The sequence below is a fragment of the Carcharodon carcharias genome, chromosome 10, assembly GCF_017639515.1.
Source record: "Carcharodon carcharias isolate sCarCar2 chromosome 10, sCarCar2.pri, whole genome shotgun sequence".
In the NCBI taxonomy this organism is placed as follows: Eukaryota; Metazoa; Chordata; class Chondrichthyes; order Lamniformes; family Lamnidae; genus Carcharodon; species Carcharodon carcharias.
This window is the reverse complement of record NC_054476.1, coordinates 65,898,259-65,918,457: the sequence shown is the minus strand read 5'-3', so window position 1 is coordinate 65,918,457 and position 20,199 is coordinate 65,898,259. Positions and strand designations below refer to the sequence as shown.

Here is a 20,199-nt window from a genome sequence, read left to right as displayed (position 1 = left end):
AAGGTTCTATACAACTCCAACATGACCTCCCTTCTTTTGTAATCCATGCCTCGACTGATAAAGGCAAGTGTCCCATATGCCTTTTTCACCACCCTTCTAACGTGCCTCTCTGCCTTCAGAGATCTATGGACACACACGCCAAGGTCCCTTTGTTCCTCAGAAACTTCCTAGTGTCATGCCGTTCATTGAATACTTGTCAAATTACTCCTTCCAAAGTGTATCACCTCACACTTTTCAGGGTTAAATTCCATCTGACACTTATCTGCCCATTTGACCATCTTGTCTATATCTTCCTGAATCTCACTATTAACCAGCCGGCCAATCTTTGTGTCATCAATCTTTGTCTCCTCCTCAGCCAGGCCCTCCCCCTGTTGCAGCACCAGGTTGTGTAGCACACTGCAAGCTACAATGATGCACGACACCCTCTGGGCATTGTATTGCAGTGCTCTACTGGACCTGTCGAGGCACCAGAACCTCATTTTCAAAATGCCTATTGTTTGCTCCACCAAAGTCCGTGTCACAGCATGAGCCTTTGCTGCAGTCTGAGGCTGCCACTCGGGCATCATCAGCCACATCCTCTGCGGGTAGCCCCTGTCCCCAAGGAGCCAATTCTACAGCTTTTGTGGATCCCAGAAATGTCAGGGGTCTGAGACCTACTAAGGACCTAGGAGTCATGGATGCACATTTATTCGCAGTCTGTGTCCAAGGGGTGAAAAGTTCTGGAGCATTTGGTGGCACTTTATGCTTTTGAGTTGCTTGAGTGGACAAGAAAGCTTCAGAGGCCAGATTCCAAGCGCCTCTTCTTTGATGTCCTACAGGCAATGCTCATGAGCGCAAGGCAAGGTTGTGTGTGCTCACCTCTGAGTTCCCCTCAAAGTTCAGGTTTCCAGCTTCACGCCTTTTACAGGCAGCTGTGAAGCACGCCATTCTGAAGTCACTCTGACGTGGGCAGCAAATTTGACGCATGGAGATGATTCCAGCAGGGCAGGGCTTATAATGAGATGCTAAAATATTGAAAATAGGTTCCTGACGCGGGGTGGCGGGAAACGCGGCCCGCCATTGATGGGTGGAACAGGTAATCACAAACTGGTTTCACAATGTCATGAAATCGATTTCTGCCCCTTACGCTGAATTGAACCCCCACCACCCCCCATGATGCCTGATACCAAGGGGACTGGACGATTCTGCCCATAGACTCCAAGGGGAGGAGAGAAAGAGAGAGGGAGGGAGGCACACAGACTCCAAGTGGGTGTGAGAGAGAGAGACTCCATGAGGTGAGAGAGAGAAAGACAGAGAGAGAGACATCGACTCAGAGGGAGTGAGAGAGACTCTGAGAGGGTAACAGAGACTGAGAGGGTCAGAAAGTGGGGTTACTGAGTGAGTGGGAGGGGGAGGCCAGTTTAACAGTGGGTTTAGCTTGTGTCCTCACTCTGCTCCTGACAAATAAATCTTTTATGTTTTTGCCTCTTTTAAAAGCTGATGTTATGTTATATTGGCTCAGTGAATTGACATCCACTTTTACTCTTTTCAAATGATTATCGACTACTATACTTATTTGTTGGTTTTTTGTGCAGTGTGTTGTAATTAATGGTGGAACGATGGTCTTCGTGTTAACCTATTTTGCAATAGTGAGATGACTAGCTCTCTCAAAAAATTTAACCTAGTATGTCTGAGGAATCTTTTTTGTCTATCCTATCTGTCTTAATGCAATAAAAAAGATAGTAACTATCTGGTTGAAATCTTCTAGCTTTGTACATAAGCAATGAGAATGCATTAGCTGTGACCTCACCAATCCGTGGAAGAAATAAAAAAGGAGCCTCTGAACATCAAAAAGAAGTCCCTGAAATTTAAAAAGTAGCCCTCGAGAAAATCTCAAGAAGTGCTCTGGAAGAAAAGTTATTTTGATCCCTGGCGAGCATCCCACTGCTTTCCAGCCCGTGGATGGCTTCCCGGCCCCATTGCTAATTGAGCTCCTTAAGTGGACAATTAATGCCAATTAAGGGTTTCATTCCACTGCCGCTGGTATTAGCCCAGTGTGGACAGGGAGAAGGGGGCTCGTCATGCAGGGTGCACAAGAAACAAATCTTTCTGACATTGTGGGTTCATGGGTCGGGAAGTGGGGAGGCCACTGAAAATCATCCTCCACCCTTTCTGCCAAACCCCCCACACCACCCTGCAACCCCACTGCCCACCTGCCCCATGCATTGCCATTCAATAGAGCTGCCGGACTCTTGATTGGCCAGCAGCTCTCAGCTGGAGAGTCAGTGCATTGCCTGACTTGAGTCTCCAGGATACTTGATCCAGAGGAAGGCTTGCCGTTGTCCAGTTAAATGGCACATAATGTGATGGGCCTTCCCTAAAAGAGGCAAAGCATTGATTCTCCAGCTGGCAGGTGAGACCCCAGTTGCCTCTATTAAATATCACCCCCTTTACCTGATAAAACAAGTAACAACCTATTCTTCATTGAAGTCAGAGACAAAAACAAGTCTGCTCTATAATAAATGAAAATTGAGTCCACTGCAAAATGATTAAGGAACAGTTCTGTCTGAAAGCAAAGACATGAGAAACCAGATGATGACAGGCACATGACAAAAAAAATCAAAATGGAGGACAGAGTTCATGGTCTGAAATTGTTAAGCTCAATGTTGAGTCCAGAAGGCTGTAAAGTCCATCATCTGAAGATAAGGTGCTGTTCCTTGAGCTTGCATTGGGCTTTATTGGAACACTGCAGCAAGCCGAGGACAGAGATGTGAGTGTGAGTGTGAGAGCAAGGTGGTGAATTAAAATGGCAAGCAACTGGAAGCTCGGGTTCATGCTCGTGGACTGAGCAGTGGTATTCTGCAAAGTGGTCACTCAAACTTCATTTGGCCTCCCCAAAGGGGAAGAGTGTCCTGCAGTCAGCATCATGGTGAAGCAGTCTGGGAAGAGTGTTCTGCAGTCGCATCGCTGTGAAGCAGTCTGGGAAGAGCGTCCTGCAGTCCGTTCTTGCTGAAAATAACAAGAGTGACATCACAAGACAGCGCGAGAGAGCGGTGGAGAGATCAGAACCAGCACGAGTGTGGGGAATCTTCAAAAAGTGACGTCAGCACAAAGCTAAGAGCTGATTGGTGAGTAGTGGGTAAGTGTTTTTCCCCAGTTTTTTTCTCCAGTTTTAAATAGATTAAGCTAAGGAAAGGTAAGAGTTCTAGGTTTTATTTAAAGTACATAAATCATTTAACTTTTTTTACTGTATTCAACTTAAAGTAAGGGTTTTTTTTCAACGAGAGGCGTGGCATGGCAGGGCAGCTCAGTCCCATGTTATGTTCCACCTGCAACATGTGGGAAGTCCTAGATGCTCCTTGCGCTCTGACCAACCACGTGTGCAGGAAGTACCACCAGCTGCAGCTGCTTGAGCTCCGTGTTTCAGAGCTTGAGCGGCAGCTGGAGGTACTGAGGTGCATCCACAAGGCTGAGAGTTTCGTGGAAAGCACATTTTTAGACATGGTCACCCCACAGCTTACAAAAGTGCAGGCAGAGAGGGAATGGGTGACCATCAGTCAGAAGAAAGGCGTCAGGAAGGTAGTCAGGAAGTCCCCAGGGTGTATCTCGCTCGAGAACCTTTTCTCTGTGTTGGAAAACGGAGAGAATGACGGTTCCTCTGGGGAGTGCAGCCACGCTCATGGCACTGTGAGTGGCTCAGTTGCACAGTGTAGGGGAGGAAAAAGAGCAATAGCAGTAGGAAACTCGATAGTAAGGGGAACAGTCAGGTGTTTCTGCAGCTGTAGACATGACACCAGGATGGTATGTTGCCTCCCTGGTGCCAGGGTCAAGGATGTCACTGAATGGCTGCAGGGCATTCTAAAGGGGGAGGGCAAACAGACAGAGATCGTGATACATACTGGTACCAATGACATAAGTAGAAAGAGGGATGTGGTCCTGCAAGCAGAATTTAGGGAGCTGGAAACAGATTAAAAAACAGGACCTCAAAGGTAGTAATCTCTGGATTACTTCTGGTGCCATTCACTAGTGAGTAAAGAAATAGCAGGATAGTCCAGATATATGCATGGCTGGAGAGATGGTGCAGGAGGGAGCGCTTTAGATTTCTGGGAAATAGGGACTGTTTCTGGGGGTGGTGGGACCTGTACAAGGAGGACAGGTTGCACCTGAACTGGAATGGGACCAACATCCTTGCGGGGAGGTTTGCTAGTGCTGTTGGGGAGGGTTTAAACTAACTTGGCAAGGAGATGGGATCCTGAGAGGAGGTTCAGCATGGGGAGATGCAGAGCCAAAATTAGGAGAGCAAGTGAGCCTGGAAGGCATAGAAATTATAGGCCAGTTAAGACACAAGGGAGTTTGGCAAGGTTGGATGGTATTTATTTTAATGCAATGAGTCTGACAAATAAGGCAGATGAGTTGAGGACACAAATTAACACATGGAAGTATGATGTCATTGCTGTCACAGAGACAAGGTTGAGAGAGGGGCAGGATTGGCAGCTCAATACTTGAGGATATAGGATCTTCAGGCAAGACAGGGAAGGAGGTAAAAGAGGAGGGGGTATTGCAATATTGATCAAGGAATCAATTACAGCAGTAAGGAGGGATGACATCTTAGAAAGCTCCTCAAATGAAGCCATATGGGTAGAACTTAAAAACAAAAAAGGAGCAATCACATTGCTGGGAGTGTACCATGGGCCCCCAAACAGTCAGAGAGAAATAGAAGAGCAGATATCTAGGCAAATTTCAGAGAAGTGTAAAAATAATAGGGTAGTAATAGTAATAATAGTAATGGTAACAATAATTTCAACTTCCCCAACATTAACTAGGTTAGTCATAGTGTGACTGATTTAGAGGGAGCGGAATTCTAAAAATGCATCCAGAAGAGCTTTTTAAGCCAGTACGTAGAAGGTCCTACAAGAGATGGGGGGGCGGTCCTGGACTTAATTTTAGGGAATGAAGCCGGGCAAGTGGGGGAGCATTTTGCAGATAATGATCGTAACTCCATTAGATTCAAGTTTGTTATGGAGAAGGTCAAGGATGGGCCTGAAATCAGAGTTCTAAATTGGAGGAAGGCCGATTTTTATAAGATCAGATATGATTTAGCTAGAGTGGACTGGGAGTAGCTACTTTTAGGTAAATCTGCGTCAGAGCAGTGGGACTCATTCAAGAAGGTAATAGGGAGAGTACAGGGCCAACATATTCCAATAAAGATAAAGGGTGGGACCAACGAATCTAGGGAACCCTGGATGTCGAGGGATATACAGGATTGGATAAAAAGAAAAAGGGAGGCTTATGGCAGATACTGAGGGCTCAAAACAGCGGAAGCCCTAGAGGAGTATAGAATGTGTAGGGGGGGAACTTAAAAAGGAAATTAGGAGAGCAAAAAGGGGGCATGAAAAAACATTGGCAGGTAAAATAAAGGAAAATCCAAAGTTATTTTACAAGTATATTAAGAGTAAGAGGATAACTAGGGAAAGAGTAGGGCCCATTAAGGACCATAGTGGTAATTTGTGTGTGGAGCCAGAAGATGTAGGTATGGTTCTAAATAAATACTTTGTGTCGGTGTTCACAAGTGAGAGGGATGACGTGGGTATGGAAATCAGGCAGAAGGACCATGATATAATTAAAGAAATTAGCATAGAAAGGGAGGAGGTTCTAAGTGGTCTGGCAGGCTTAAAAGTAGATAAATTTCCAGGCCCGGATGAAATGTATCCCAGGCTGTTGAGTGAGGCAAGGGAGGAGATAGTAGGGGTGCTGGCAATAATTTTCAATACCTCTCTGGCCACAGGAGAGGTGCCAGAGGACTGGAGGACAGTCAATGTGGTATCGTTTTTTCAAGAAGGGAGGAAGGGATAAACCAGGAAACTACAGGCCAGACAGTCTAATCTCAGTGGTGGGAAAACTATTGGAAGCAATTCTGAGGGACAGAATAAATCTACACTTGGAGAGGCAGGGGTTAATCAAGGACAGTCAGCATGGTTTTGTTAAGGGGAGGTCATGTCTGACCAATTTGATTGAATTTTTCAAAGAGGTGACCAGGTGTGTAGATGAGGGTAATGCATTTGATGTAGTCTACTTGGACTTCAGCAAGGCTTTTGATAAGGTTCTGCATGGGAGACTGATAATGAAGGTAAGAGCCCATGGGATCCAAGGCAATTTGGATCCAGAATTTGCTGAGTGGCAGAAAACAGAGGTTGATGGTCGAGCGGTGTTTTTGTGATTAGATGCCCGTGTCCATGGAGGTTCCACAGGGTTCGGTGTTGGGCCCCTTGCTGTTTGTGGTATATATAAACGACTTAGACTTGAATGTAGGAAGGTTTATCAGTAAGTTCGTGGATGACATGAAAATTGGTGGATTGGTAAATAGTGAGGAGGATAGTCTTAGATTACAAGGAGATATAGATGGGCTGGTCAGGTGGGCTGATCAGTGGCAAATGGAATTTAATCCAGATAAGTGTGATGTGATGCACTTGGGCAGGACAAACAAGGCATGGGAATACACAATGACTGGTTCGACACTGGGAAGTACCGAGGATCGGACGGACCTTGGTGTGCATGTCCACCGGTCCCTTAAGGTAGCGGGACAGGTAGTTAAGATGGTTAAGAAGGCATATGGGACACTTGCTTTTATTAGCTGAAGCATAGAATATAAGAGCAGGGAGGTTATGCTGGAACTGTATAAAACGCTGGTTAGGCCACAGCTAGAGTATTGCATGCAGTTCTGAAATCCGCATTATAGGAAGGATGTGATTGCACTACAGAGAGCCTGGGCTGGAGAGTTTTAGTTATGAGGAGAGATTGGGTAGACTGGGGTTATTTTCCCTGGAGCAGAGGAGATTGTGGGGAGACATGATTGAGGTGTGTAAATTATTAGGTGCATAGATAGGGTAGACAGGAAGGAATTTTTCCCCTTGGTGGAGAGGTCAATAACCAGGGGGCATAGGATTAAGGTAAGGGGCAGGAAGTTTAGAGGGGATATGAGGAAGAATTTTTTCACCCAGACGGTGGTGGGAAACTGGAACTCACTGCTTGAAAGGGTGGTATTGGCAGAAACCCTCATAACATTGAAGAAGTATTTGGATATGCACTTGCAATGCCATGGCATACAAGGATATGGGCCTAGTGCTGGAAAATGGGATTAGAATAGTTAGATACTTGTTTGACCGGCACAGAATCAATGGCCTTGTGTGCTGTAGACCTCTATGACTATGATTCCAAGTAGAGGAAACCCAGCTCCTGGATGAGATATGGTACATCTACTGGTATTGTGTGTAGCAATTTACGTATGTACTTATTTATACAGCACAAACAGATACATATTTTGTGAGTTATAATATACTTATATAAATATAGGTGAAGATGTATGCCTTTAAATATTAACATAAGTAGACACGGATTCTTCATTCCTAATCCCTGAATCTAAAATCCTGGCCAGATTTTGCCATGTACCTTGATTCCTCCCAGTTTTGGCCGTCCGGTGGTATTTCCTGCCACAGGCTTCCAGACAGCTGTACAGCTTTGAGATGCTAATGTTTGTAGCCAGCTTGTGTTCTGACTCCCTTCCAATGAAGCTGTCTTCGTAGTCTGTCTTTCAGTTGTTTTTATCGCCTTTTAATCGTGCCCGAGAGAGAGAGAGAGAGAAAAGGAGGTGACATTGCTGTGCCAGCAACAGAAATTGAAGCCAGAGGAAAGGTGGCTTTCCCCCTTCCAGCCTCCTGTCTCTCTGGAAGCGGAGAGGAGAGACATTCTCCCAGTGAACGTCCCCAGCAGCAGCTAAAACGAGGTTCCGTCCATCAACTGTCCTTTGAACCGACAACATGGTTTTAGATCCGTGCATGAAATGTGTCTTTAGGAACTTTTCAGTGTCGGAGAGTCAGTTTAAGAGAACTGGGATTTAAATCGGAGCTGTGCGACTAGCCGGGGCTTCTCTTACGCATTGATCTGTGAGATGCCATCCATGTTGCAAGAGGTAAGCTCTATCTGGTCACCTAGTAAAATTAAAAAAAGCCTACATCGTTCTAGAAAGACTGATCTATGAATCGGCGGGCGTTGATTAATAGCTCTCAGCATCTTTCACAAAAGTTTTTTTTGCCTGAGCGATCCATGGTGACATTCTTTGCCCGGGTTTAATTAAATGTTCTGGAAGCTGATGTTAGGGTCAGAGCAGTAAGATTTTTTTTTTTGATGACCTACCCTCATACACATGCTGCTCATTTAGGTGTAGTCCGTGCAGTGAAGGTGAGCTGAAGAAATGATTAGAACAATGCGTTCTAATGCGTGAACGAACACCATACTGCTCCAGAATAAACGGAGGGATTCTACAGATCGCGTTACAGACAGAGAGAGCAATCACAAACACAGTGATTCGTTCACAACCAGCCTGTTTGTAGCCCTCCATTTATCTTGTGCCGAGCCAGTGTCTATGCCCACTTACTGTAAGCCTCCTAATACTCATGAGCAGTCACGGAGGGTATATCCTCTCTGTCACAATCCCATTCGCACGCCAGGAGTAATGTTTTGGCAGGAATTGACTTTTGCGGAGTGGATCTAGTTTTTGCAAAGAAGCAGCATTGTTGGCATTTGTCCATCACATCATGGCTTCAGAGCAGATCTCTTCAGTTTCCTGTGTGGGCTGCTTCAGTTCAGGATGTTGATGCAGTGTCAGGTATGGCATGGCTTGGCATCCCATGATTGCCCCATGGAGTTCACAATCTCAAACTGGAGATCAGGGGCATCAAAAGTTCCTTCATTGAGAATGGGTGATGCTATTGCATAAATCAAGTTGGACTGTTCTTTTGCAACTATATTAACAAGTCATGGATGGCATTGCAAAACAACCACAATCACAAGCCAACAGATTTGTAATGAGGGTATTTGGGTTTTGTTCTAATTATTGCTTCTCTTAAAGATACGGATGAAATACACTTTGATCGGAAGTGCATAATTGGCAATAGTGAATAGGTAGTGCAAAATGGCCAGTAGTGCAAAATTGGGAAAAGTGTTTCATTAATGCTAAATGGGCAGTAGTGAATCAGCAGTGCAGTTTACATTCAGACAGATATTCATATATTAGGTAACAAAATGCTAAGTTGTTTTGGCCCATTGTGCCTGGCTCCCCAAGATGAATTTCACTCTCACTGAGGCACAATAAAATGCAAGTCATAGAAATGGTAGAAAATTTACAGCACAGAAAGAGGCCATTCAGGCCATTGTGTCCATGCTGGTCATTGAGGAGCTATCCAGTTTAATCCTGCCGTTCTGCATGATGACTACCACAGAAGTGCTCTCCCACTGATACTCCTTCCACCTGCCCAGCCTCATTCCCGAAAGTTAAATCTAGATTTCGCCCAAACTCTGGGTTTGCCACTGGCTAAAAAGTTCTCCTGAATGCATTTTAGGAATTCTGTGCCCTCTGTTCCTTTAACACTGACTGTATCCCAGTTAATGTTGGGGTAATTGAAATTCCCCAGTCTTACTACCTTATTGTTTTTGCATTTGTCACAAATCTGTCTACAAATTTGCTGTTCTATCTGCCTCGGACTGTTTGGGGGTCTTGAGTCAACTCCCAGCAGTATAATTGCCCCTTCTATGTCCCTTAGTTCAATCCGCATAGCCTCACTTGATGATCCCTTTTATGTATCATCCCTCTACACAGCTATAATTGTTTATTTGATCAATATTGCCACCTATCTTGTTTATGCCCTCTCTATCTTGCCAGAAAACCTTGTAAGCAGGAACATTAAGCTGTGCATGAGTACCAGCAGCCACCGAGTACTAAAATGATATGTTTCATACACACGTCCAGACTAGCTTGTTGCTTGACTGCAGGGATCAAAAATCACAACTGTCCTCTTGCAACACCCGTACTTCTCCTCATCATGTACTTCCCAACACAAATTAAGGTACTTAAGCCAATGCTATGTCTAAAATCCGCCCAGGTTTTGGGGCTGGCATTGTTCTTGTGTTATGGTTCAGTTCCCCACTGGCAGGTTATTTGCCTGCTGAGCTATTGTGGGTGCAGAAATATTCAGTTAAAGAGTGAATGGATTAGAAAACAACAGAATTTGATTTATTTCAAAACGTAACCATTGGAGTTGGTGGCTACAACACAATAAGCAGTATGGGGTAGTGTACTTTTTTTAACTGGACTACTAAGCCAAAGAAAAAAACACTCAAGTTCTGTCGAAGGGTCATGAGGACTCGAAACGTCAACTCTTTTCTTCTCCGCCGATGCTGCCAGACCTGCTGAGTTTTTCCAGATAATTCTGTTTTTGTTTTGTTACTAATCCAAAGGCCTGGACAAATAACTTAGGAAATGGGCATTCTGATCCCACCACTGTGAATTTGAATTTGGTTAAATATCGGAAGAAAAGCCATGATCAGGTTGTTCATTAATGTCCTTGTGAGGGAGGAAACCTACCATTCTTTGCCCAGTCTAGCCTGAATGAGACTTCAGTGGCATACCAACATGATTGAGTCTTCATTAATTCTGAAGTAGCCTAGCAAGATATTGAATTGTATCAAAACCACTACCTGGTGTTCAGGAACAAGACCTACCACCACTTCACTGGTAACTAGAGATAAGCAATAAATACCAGACTTTTCACCGATGCCCACATTCCAAGAATAATTTTTAAAGAACAGCAAACAAGATGGCAGTTCTTTTACTTCCTCACTAAAGGCAACAATGGACTCCATTAACAAGCATTGTGGAAACTCCTCAATCAAGTGAAGAAAGACTAAGTTTGACATCCCCACCCCCATCCCACAGAGCTATATTTCTAATTTAACCCATTACTACATCTGCTTCCCCAACTCGTCCCCATCCGCACACCAAATATAAAGTAACTGTATTTACGCACATACCTGAATGTAAAGTTCTATGATTACTGTCCCTACCCCCTCCCCCCTCTCAAATGTATGCTTACATGTAGAAACATCAGCGTTGATTTTGATTTTAACTGTGAGCATGTCAGTGTGGGTTGTAGGATGAGGGGAACCTCCACAAACTCGGTTTTAACACCAGAGTTCCATTTGGCTAGTTTGTTCTCTCTCCCTCCTGAAACTGATAGGAGCAATGTTCTAATGGGAGTGGGAACTGGGGCAGTGGTTGCTCAGGACCATGACCAGATAAGTTAAGCAGTGGCTGGGGGCTACAGGCTGATCCCAACCAGAAGAGGTTGAGGAGAAAACCCAGGGTAGAGGAGGCAAGTTTGACAAGATGGAACACTCAAGGATCCTTTCAAAGCTGTAAACAACAGCTACTTAGTTGGGCTTCTCATGACCCAGTGCCGCTTTAGGCAGTTACTGGACTGTACACTGTTCACGATTTTCCATGTCAAACTTGGAGCTCTGAATTATATCCTGAGACCCCTACATTTCAATATGTGTTAAAGCTTCCACCGTCCATGTTCCTCAAAACATGGGAGTTAACATTAACATGATGCAAATCTGCCCCTACTGCCAATTTAACATCCTGCTCATTCTGGATGTGCAAGGATACAACAGTGACTACATTGGCTATCCTCTCACCAATGTAATAGTCATTCAAACCACCTTTCCTCTCATATTGGAAGGGTAATCCCTGCTCCAATAAGTGTTCCCTAGAGGTTGCTGTTTATTATCCCAATGTCTTCAATCACACAGGAAGACACAACTTTACTAGATTAAAGTCATACTCCTGACAAGATTGCATGTTTAGATTGTGACCTGAGGGAAATCTGATTTCAGTTTAGCCTCTTATTTACAGGGCTGGGAGGGACTTCCCATTACTGTTTATCTCCATTGGACTGTTAGGGAACACACCCTGCAATATGGTTACAACGTCATACCTGGATCACTCAGCAATCAGAAACAGATTGCCTGAGGCCATTTCTCACACCAGCCGCCCATCATTTTGTCCTCCTTTCTTGAAGATACAAAGTCTTTATGGAGTCCCGTTGCATGGTTGTTGATAGTCCTCAAATAATTTTCCAAATAGTCATACTTTGTGTATGAGCCCAGGTGGTACAAAAATGCCAATTTAGAAAACAAGCTACATACGACTGACCAATGTTTCAGAAAGTTCGAGATAATTTTTTAAAAATTGGCAACTCAAGTACAGGCTCGATTATGAGCCTATGACTTGTGAAAACAAGTGGTTACCGGGAATTTATAATTTAAGTTTTAAGTTTATCCAATATTCCCTTTTTAATTTAGGAGTTAAAGGAACATAAAGTGAACAAAAGCCTAAGGAGAAATACAAATGTCGAAAGCACAAAATTTAGTCAGTCTCTCCAATCCTGCCTCTCAACCAGCCCTTAAAATGTTCAGATTTTCACTCTATTTACTGCAGTTCCAGCTCTTGGAATCTGTAGTGAGCATTGCCATTGCTTTTGTTTTTAGAAAAAGAATAATTCTGGATTTCCTGTGGCAGTGTAATTGACAGTCATTGTTATATCCATTTGTGAAAGGGAATTTATGCCAGAATTTCCTGTGAATTTTACTGGAATATGCCGGGGCATAAACAATCAGGGCCTGAGGAAAGCGCAGAACACGGACCATATATTCCTTCTTTATTTGAAAATTAACAGGAAATTCCAGACTGATTTTTGGAACTGAAAAAATAATTAATTTCCAAATGATTAACCTCTACTTGCCATTTAGGATTGGATTATTTTCATTTATATTTTAAAACTTATTCCTAGCGGTGACCTTGAATAATCAATCAGTGAGTAATAGTTTAAGTTTTTTTTTAAATGACTAATAGAAAATAAGGGATTTGAACCATACCTGAATGGTCATGGCTCACTACAGTAAGGATTGTTAGTATTGTACGCATTCCTTTCAAATGTGCCCCACCCCACAAGCATATCTGCCAATTTGTACATTTTGAGGGGATTATAACTCAGCTAAAGCTGGCAAGCTCTCTTCCTCTCCCTTGGTTAAAGCTGGCAAACTATCTCCCTCCTCCTTTGGTTAAAGCTGGCTCTCCTTTCTTGCTTTTCCTCAAAGCTTCACTCCTGTCTTTCCCCCCTCTTCCCCATCTCCTCAAAATCACTACTGGCTTCTTCATTCTCCCTCCCCAAAGCACTGATCCCAGCATCTCCTTTTGCTCCCCTTCCACACCATCAATCTGGGTTTTTTTCCCTTTCCTTCTGCCTTTGCTTCAGATCCCACTCTTACTTTCCTTCCTAGCTTCTTCTCTGTACCTCATGGACAATTGTAGTTAACACAATATTTGGCAGGAACTAAAACTGGGATTGTCTTTAGCTGTATGGCTCAGTTCTAACTCAAGTGCTACTTTTTGCACAGGAAGGAGCATTCATCTTTTTAATAGAGTTGCTTTGCTTGAAAGAGCAGCTGTTTGCTCCCCATCCATGACAGATTGAGTACAATGATGGTGTGCATAGTTCCAGTGACAGTATTCCTTAGTATAAATGCAGCACCTTTAAAATTATATTTGACAAGCCAACCCAGATTGTCTGAAATTGGTCATCAAATTGCTTCAACTGTCTAAGCCCATTTTGGGTACAAGATTGCGTCACTGCCCCTGTAGTAATTTCCCAGGTAACCCTGTAAAATGTGCTGACCAGTAAACATATTATGTATTTCTGCATCAATACATGAGGTTGGAGTGGCTATCTGTCAATGATGGTGAGAGGCTGGAGTGTCTGTCAATGACTGTGAGAGGCTGGAGTGTCTGTCAATGACAGTGCCCAAATCACCACCACCTTCTTAAGGGCAGTTGGGAATGGGCAAAAAAAGCTGGCTTAGTCAGTGACAGCCACGTCCCATGAAGGAATTTAAAAAAACAGAGAGAGGCTGAATAATTTGTGTGTCAATGACAGTGAGAGGTTGGAGTGTCTGTGTGTCAATGACAGTGAGAGGTCGGACTGTCTGTGTGTTACTGACAGTGAGAGGTTGGACTGTCTGTGTGTCACTGACAGTGAGAGGTTGGAGTGTCTGTGTGTCAATGACAGTGAGAGTTTGGAGTGTCTGTGTGTCAATGACAGTGAGAGTTTGGAGTGTCTGTGTGTCAATGACAGTGAGAGGTTGGAGTGTCTATGTGTCAATGACAGTGAGATGTTGGAGTGTCTGTGTGTCAATGACAGTGAGAGGTTGGACTGTCTGTGTGTCAATGACAGTGAGAGGTTGGACTGTCTGTGTGTCAATGACAGTGAGAGGTTGGAGTGTCTATGTGTCAATGACAGTGAGAGGTTGGAGTGTCTGTATTTCAATGATGGTGAGAGGCTGGAGTGTCTTGTCAATGACAGTGAGAGGTTGGAGTGTGTGTGTGTCAATGACAGTGAGAGGTTGGAGTGTCTATGTGTCAATGACAGTGAGAGGTTGGAGTGTCTATGTGTCAATGACAGTGAGAGGTTGGAGTGTCTGTATTTCAATGATGGTGAGAGGCTGGAGTGTCTGTCAATGACAGTGCCAAAATCATCACCATCTTCTTAAGGACAATTGGGGATGGGCAAAAAAAGCTGGCTTAGCCAGTGACACCCACATCCCGTAAAGGAATTTAAAAAATAACAGTGAGAGGCTGGAGTGTTTGTGTAGCAATGATAGTGGGAGGTTGGAGTGTCTGTGTGTCAATGATAGGGAGAGGTCGGAGTGTTTGTGTGTTGTAAATTTAAGACACTGTACATGCTGTTGGTGTTACTCTTACTAACCTTTGTGTCTCATCAAGAAATTGTTCTGAGAATATCCTGTGCAAGGCTCAGTTCCAGAGAAGAAACACTGAAAATCTGTGGGTTGGTCCTGCATAGAGACCCATCGGTTTTCACTTCAGTTAAAAGTGACATCCAGTTTGTGACCTTTCCACTGTTACCCATCACCTGGAATCTTCTAGCTTTTTTGTCCTGTAGATGAAAAGAGTATAAGGTAGTTAAACCAGGAATGATCCTGTTTGATCAGAAATATTCTTGAATCATGTTACAACAATCCCCCTTGCTGCCTTCAGTGAGCCATTGGTTGGGTTTGCCCTTGCATCTTTTTCATGATTTGCGTTCATTACAAGTGTCCCAGGCCCTTGTTATTAGAATCAAATGTACCCCAAAATAAATCAATCACATCGTTCAGTTTGTCACTCCAGTGCTTGTTTAAAATTCATTCATGGGATGTGGGCTTCGCTGGCTGGGCCAGCATTTATTGCCCATCCCTAACTGCTTTTGAGAAGGTGTTGGTGAGCTGCCTTCTTGAACCGCTGCTGTCCATGTGGTGTAGATATACCCACAGTGCTGTTGGGAAGGGAGTTCCAGGATTTTGACCCAGTGACAGTGAAGAAATGGTGATATATTTCCTAGTCAGGATGGTGAGTGTTTTGGAGGGAAACTTGCAGGTGGTGGTGTTCCCATCTATCTGCTGCCCTTGTCCTTCTAGATGATAGTGGTCATGGATTTGGAAGGTGTTGTCAATGGAGATGAATTCCTTCAGTGCATCTTGTGGATGGTACACACTGCTGCTACTGTGCTGGGGCAGTGCTCTATCATCGGAGATGCTGGCTTGTGGTTCAGGTGGATGCTAAAGATCTCTTGGCACTATTCAAAGGCGAGCAGGAAGTTTTCCTGGCCACTTTCCTCTCCCAAATATTACCACCAAACACAAAATAATTGCTCATTTCACAGAATCAGTTTATAGAACATAAAAGACAATTAGGCCCATCAGGTTGGTCCTTGTTCTTTGGTTGAGCAATCTAAAAATGCTCCTACTGTCCCCATAGCTTTTACTTCTCCTCGCGCTTAATTTTGATCATGCTTCGGCCTGGTTTAGAACAGGGAAACTTTCCACGTGTGAGGTGACCATGATCCCCACTGCACTATGGTTTTGTAGAAAAAGAATGGGGGTCCTGCTTATGGGGTATTTTCTCTTGCTTAACATCTATCCGATTTTACTTTACTAGAAGCAATGGTTTCTGTTTTAATCACTCCATGCTCCAACAGCCCTTTGTGAAAAGATCTCATCCAAACTCTCTACTTTATCTTGCTGATAATTTTAGTTGATGGACCCAACTCCCGAACCAGTGGAAATGGTCTTTGCCTATTAAATCTGTGAAAACCCTTCATAATTTTTTTAAGAAGCTCTATTAAAGCTCCTCTTGATCTTCTCTATACTTCATACCAATTAATTAAATATGAAGTGATGGAAGTTGTTTCAAAGAAACTTAATGAAGTACTTTGCTTGTCTCGCTCTCATACCATTGAGCTGCGTCCACACTTTTTAACACATTGGCTTATCTCATTACTAGTTTTCTTATACATTTTCTTGTATATTTTATACCAAATAGAATAACCAAAGGGTTTGTGATGACCCTCTTGGTCCCTTTAGTGCCAGTACAGCTAAGGATATGAATTGCTAGCTGCTCAAGAACAATCACAACTTGTTCCCCTCCCATTACCTTGTCACCACTAACCAATCAAACAGAGAATTCCACAAGGAATCACACAAACACATGCGTCAAAGCTCACCAATCAAAATAGTGGGAAAGTAGGCCACAGGAGCCCTGAAATTTCTCAGAGACTTTTCCTTATAACTTGCGGCACCCCCAATGAAAGCAGCAAACGCGCCATTTACATAATTTTCCTGGGGGTTCTCCTGATCCCGAGACAAGGTCACAGGAGAATCACATGGAATTATTTCAGGCTTGGGACTCGATAAACCAGCCAACACATGAGGCAGGCTGTGGAGAATTGAATCAGTTTAAATGTCAAGGACAGGCCTCTCATGTAGAGGCTTCTACACAAGGTTTCAATCCATTGTTTATTTTATTTGTGGTATTTTGGAGTTTTTGCCCTCAGAAACATTTTCTCAGGTTGAAATAATGGGTGAGAGCAGCACAATATAATCGTGCATTTCTTGATGTCATCATGGCAAGCAGCAGAAAATGAATCCCACATGGTAGAGTGGGTAAAGTCATGCTTAGTGCAGCACTAAGGCCATTCAGACAACAAAATCCCAGGTTCAGTTCTCAGTTTGTGCTAAATTAGCTGAGCTAGATGTTGGGTAAGGAATATTGGCTTCAGACAAAACCAATACATATTCACCAATTGATACACCAAAAAAGCAACAGACATAGACCCTCTTTCCCTGACCACCCAACTAATACACCAACAAAGACCAGACGCAGAGATCCCCATCCCTCCCAAGCTAATTCACTAACAACAAACAAACACAGAGCACTTGCCTCCCACCATACCGCCCCCTTCTCCCCACCACAACCTCCAGCTACAGAATAGTAAAGCAAGGGACAGATGGACTCCCTCCAAAGTTCTGGTTAGGCCATAACTAAATGTATTGCACTCAGTCCTGTTGACCACACTTTAGAAAGGATGTGAGGAACCTCAACAGGGCATAGAGGAGATTTACCAGAATGGTTCCAGGGATGAGAGATTTTAGCTACATGGTTAGGTTGGAGATGCTGGGGTTTTTCTTCTTGGAACAAACGAGATGAAAAGAGATTTAATAGAGGTGTACAAAATTGTGACAGATTTAGATAAGGTAGACAAAGGATATCTGAAACCATCAACTTATAGTACAAAGGCTAGGAGAAGCAGATTTAAGGTTTTGGATAAGAGATACAGGGGGATATACAGAAGAACTTTATAACACAGTGAGTGGTAATCACATGGAATTTGCTGCCTATGAGGGTGATGACAGTGGAGACAATTAATTATTTCAAAAGGAAATGGGATAGGCACTTTAGGGAAATAAATTTGCAGGGCCACAGAGATAAAGTGGGAAATGAGACTAACTAGATTGCCCTACAGAGAGCCAATGTGGACTCAATGGGCTGATGGCTTTCTTCTGTGCCAGAATGATTTTTTAACATCGTAACAACAAGCGCAATCTTCCTTTCACTCGCCACCTACATTTATCCTACACGCAACCTCTGAAAAGCATAAAACACAGTATCACCAAGTTTTAAAGTGGGTATCTTGTCACTTCCATATAGAACTGTGAAGCAGTATATAAAATTACAAGGAAGCCCTATTACAACGTAGCCAGGGAAAGGGTTGTAACCCTTTAGAATTCATCATTTTTCACAAATCATACCAGTGAGTGTCTCCTCAGTTAGACCCTCTTGCAAACAGTGTGTCCATGTTGGCTTCTAGAAAGGAGAAGTTTCTGCCTATCCGTAACAGTTTAAAAGTGGCTACGTATAAACACATTATGTGTACATATGTGATACTTTGCCTCTAGAAATCTGTCTTGGTTCATAGATTTCTAGTTGTAAGTTTGAACATGCCAATATTCTAGGTGAATTCATATAATTGTTACAATCAAATTTTAAGACCAAGCACCCAGTAACTATAAAGCACCCCCTATATTATTAGGGGTTGGGAGTAGAAGTATATAGTCCTTGTTTCTGACTTCTCCCACAGTTTTACTATATGTATCTGCAAAGGATTACACAGCAGATTGTGACGCTGTATACTTACAAGCAGTTGCCTTCTCTGGGTTTAAATCTGTCATACACACCATCACAGGCAGTTTCACCACAAAAAGTTGCAGCTCTGGAATGACATTTAAAAATCTGTATCATGAGATCTCTACAGACAAGTGGTACATTCAGAAACCAGGAGTGGGCCAAGATCGCAGATGCCTGGCAATGCAAGGTTAGCATCTGTCATTCTCTCCAGCTGTCTCTCAGCATATCTGTCCATTTTTTTATTTGTCATGCCTCTGTCTTAATTATGCCCCCATATGCCACTTTCTACCTGTTTCTGTATGTCTTTTTGTTCTTCCACGTGTTTCTCTCTGGCTCTACACGTGTGCCTGTACTTTGACATATTTCCGAGTGCCTTTTTCTGTGTATGTTTCTTTCTATATGAGTATCTCTCCTCTTGCCATCCCCATACCTACCTACTGCACATTCTCTTTGCTGCTGGTGAGGGAGTCTTGATTGCCTGTGCTGATAGGAGTACCAGTTTGTCAGAATGGTGAAGCTTGTTACCTGTCTGTGCTGCTGTCTGAGAAATAGTATGTAGTGCAGAACACAGGGAGATCTAAATTGGGAATAAAGTAATAGAAAGAAAACTATGAATAAAGAAATGAATCAAAGAGAAAACTCATTCGTGAATTCAACAAAGGGTGACACTGGTGTCCTCAGTAATAATTCTTCGAACCAAACCAGAGAAAAATATTGGCTCTGTCATGAGCAGGAAATGCAATTGGCCCTTCAAGCCTGCTCCACCATTCAACAAGATTATGGCTGATCAGCCCCAACTCTATCTTCTTGCACTATCCCCATATCCCTTAAAACGCAAAAATCTATCAACCTCTGTCATGAATATACTCAATAATTAAGCATTCATGCTATCTGGGGTAGAAAATTACAAACATTCACAACCCTAAGAATGAAGAAATTTCTCACCTCAGTCCAAAATGGCTGACCCCTTATTCTAAGACTGAACTTGTGCTCTAGTTTCCCCAGCCAGGGGAAACATTTTCTCAGCATCTACCCTGCCAAGCCCCTACAGAATTTTATATGTTTCATTTAGATCATCTCTCATTCTTCTAAACTCAAGGGAATATAGGCCTAGCCTAGTCAAACTTTCTTGGTAGGACAATCCCCTCATCCCAGGAATGAATCTAGTGAACTTTCACTGCACTCCTTCTGGTGCAAGAATTTATTTCCTTGGGTAAGGAGAGTAAAAGTGCAGATAGTACTCCAGGTGTGCCTCACCCTCACCTATAATCTGTAAAAGTGCACTGAGACTTCTTTAACTTTATACACTAAACCCTTTGTAACAAAAGCTAACATTAATTTTTCTTCCTGATTGCTGTACCTGCCTGTTAACATTCTGTGATTCATGTACCATGACACCTAAGTCCTTTTAAATGCAAACATATCCCAGTCTTGCACCACTCAAAAAATATTCAATTTTTTTTATTCTTCCTACCAAAGTGAATAACTTCACATTTTGCCACATTGTATTCCATCTACCATGTTCTTGCCCACTCAGCTACCTGTCCTTCCCTTTGCAGCCTCTATGCTTCCTCCTCACCACTTACTTTCCCACCTAACTTTGTATTGTCAGCAAACTTGTATACAATAAATTCAGTCCTCTCCTTTAAGTCATTAATATAGATTGTAAACAGCTGAGGCCCAAGTACAGATCATTGCAGTACCCCATACTTAGTCTGCTAATCTGAAAATATTCTGTTTATTCTACTCTCTGTTATCTATCCATTAACCAATCCTCACTCCATGCTGATATATTACCCCCAATCCCACAA

At 43.2% G+C, this 20,199-nt stretch overlaps 1 protein-coding gene across 3 annotated transcripts in view; it reads left to right on the top strand.

Moving 5' to 3' along the window:
• The first annotated feature begins 7,465 nt into the window (after positions 1 to 7,465).
• The window catches only part of osbpl5 (oxysterol binding protein-like 5), a 148,144-nt gene continuing 135,410 nt past the window's right edge, over positions 7,466 to 20,199 (top strand). For all 3 annotated transcript variants that reach the window (XM_041198181.1, XM_041198180.1, XM_041198179.1), the window contains exon 1: positions 7,466 to 7,945. In XM_041198181.1, the coding sequence (XP_041054115.1) occupies positions 7,925 to 7,945 (21 nt within the window). In that variant the 5' untranslated portion in view covers positions 7,466 to 7,924. The remainder of the gene's footprint in view (positions 7,946 to 20,199) is intronic.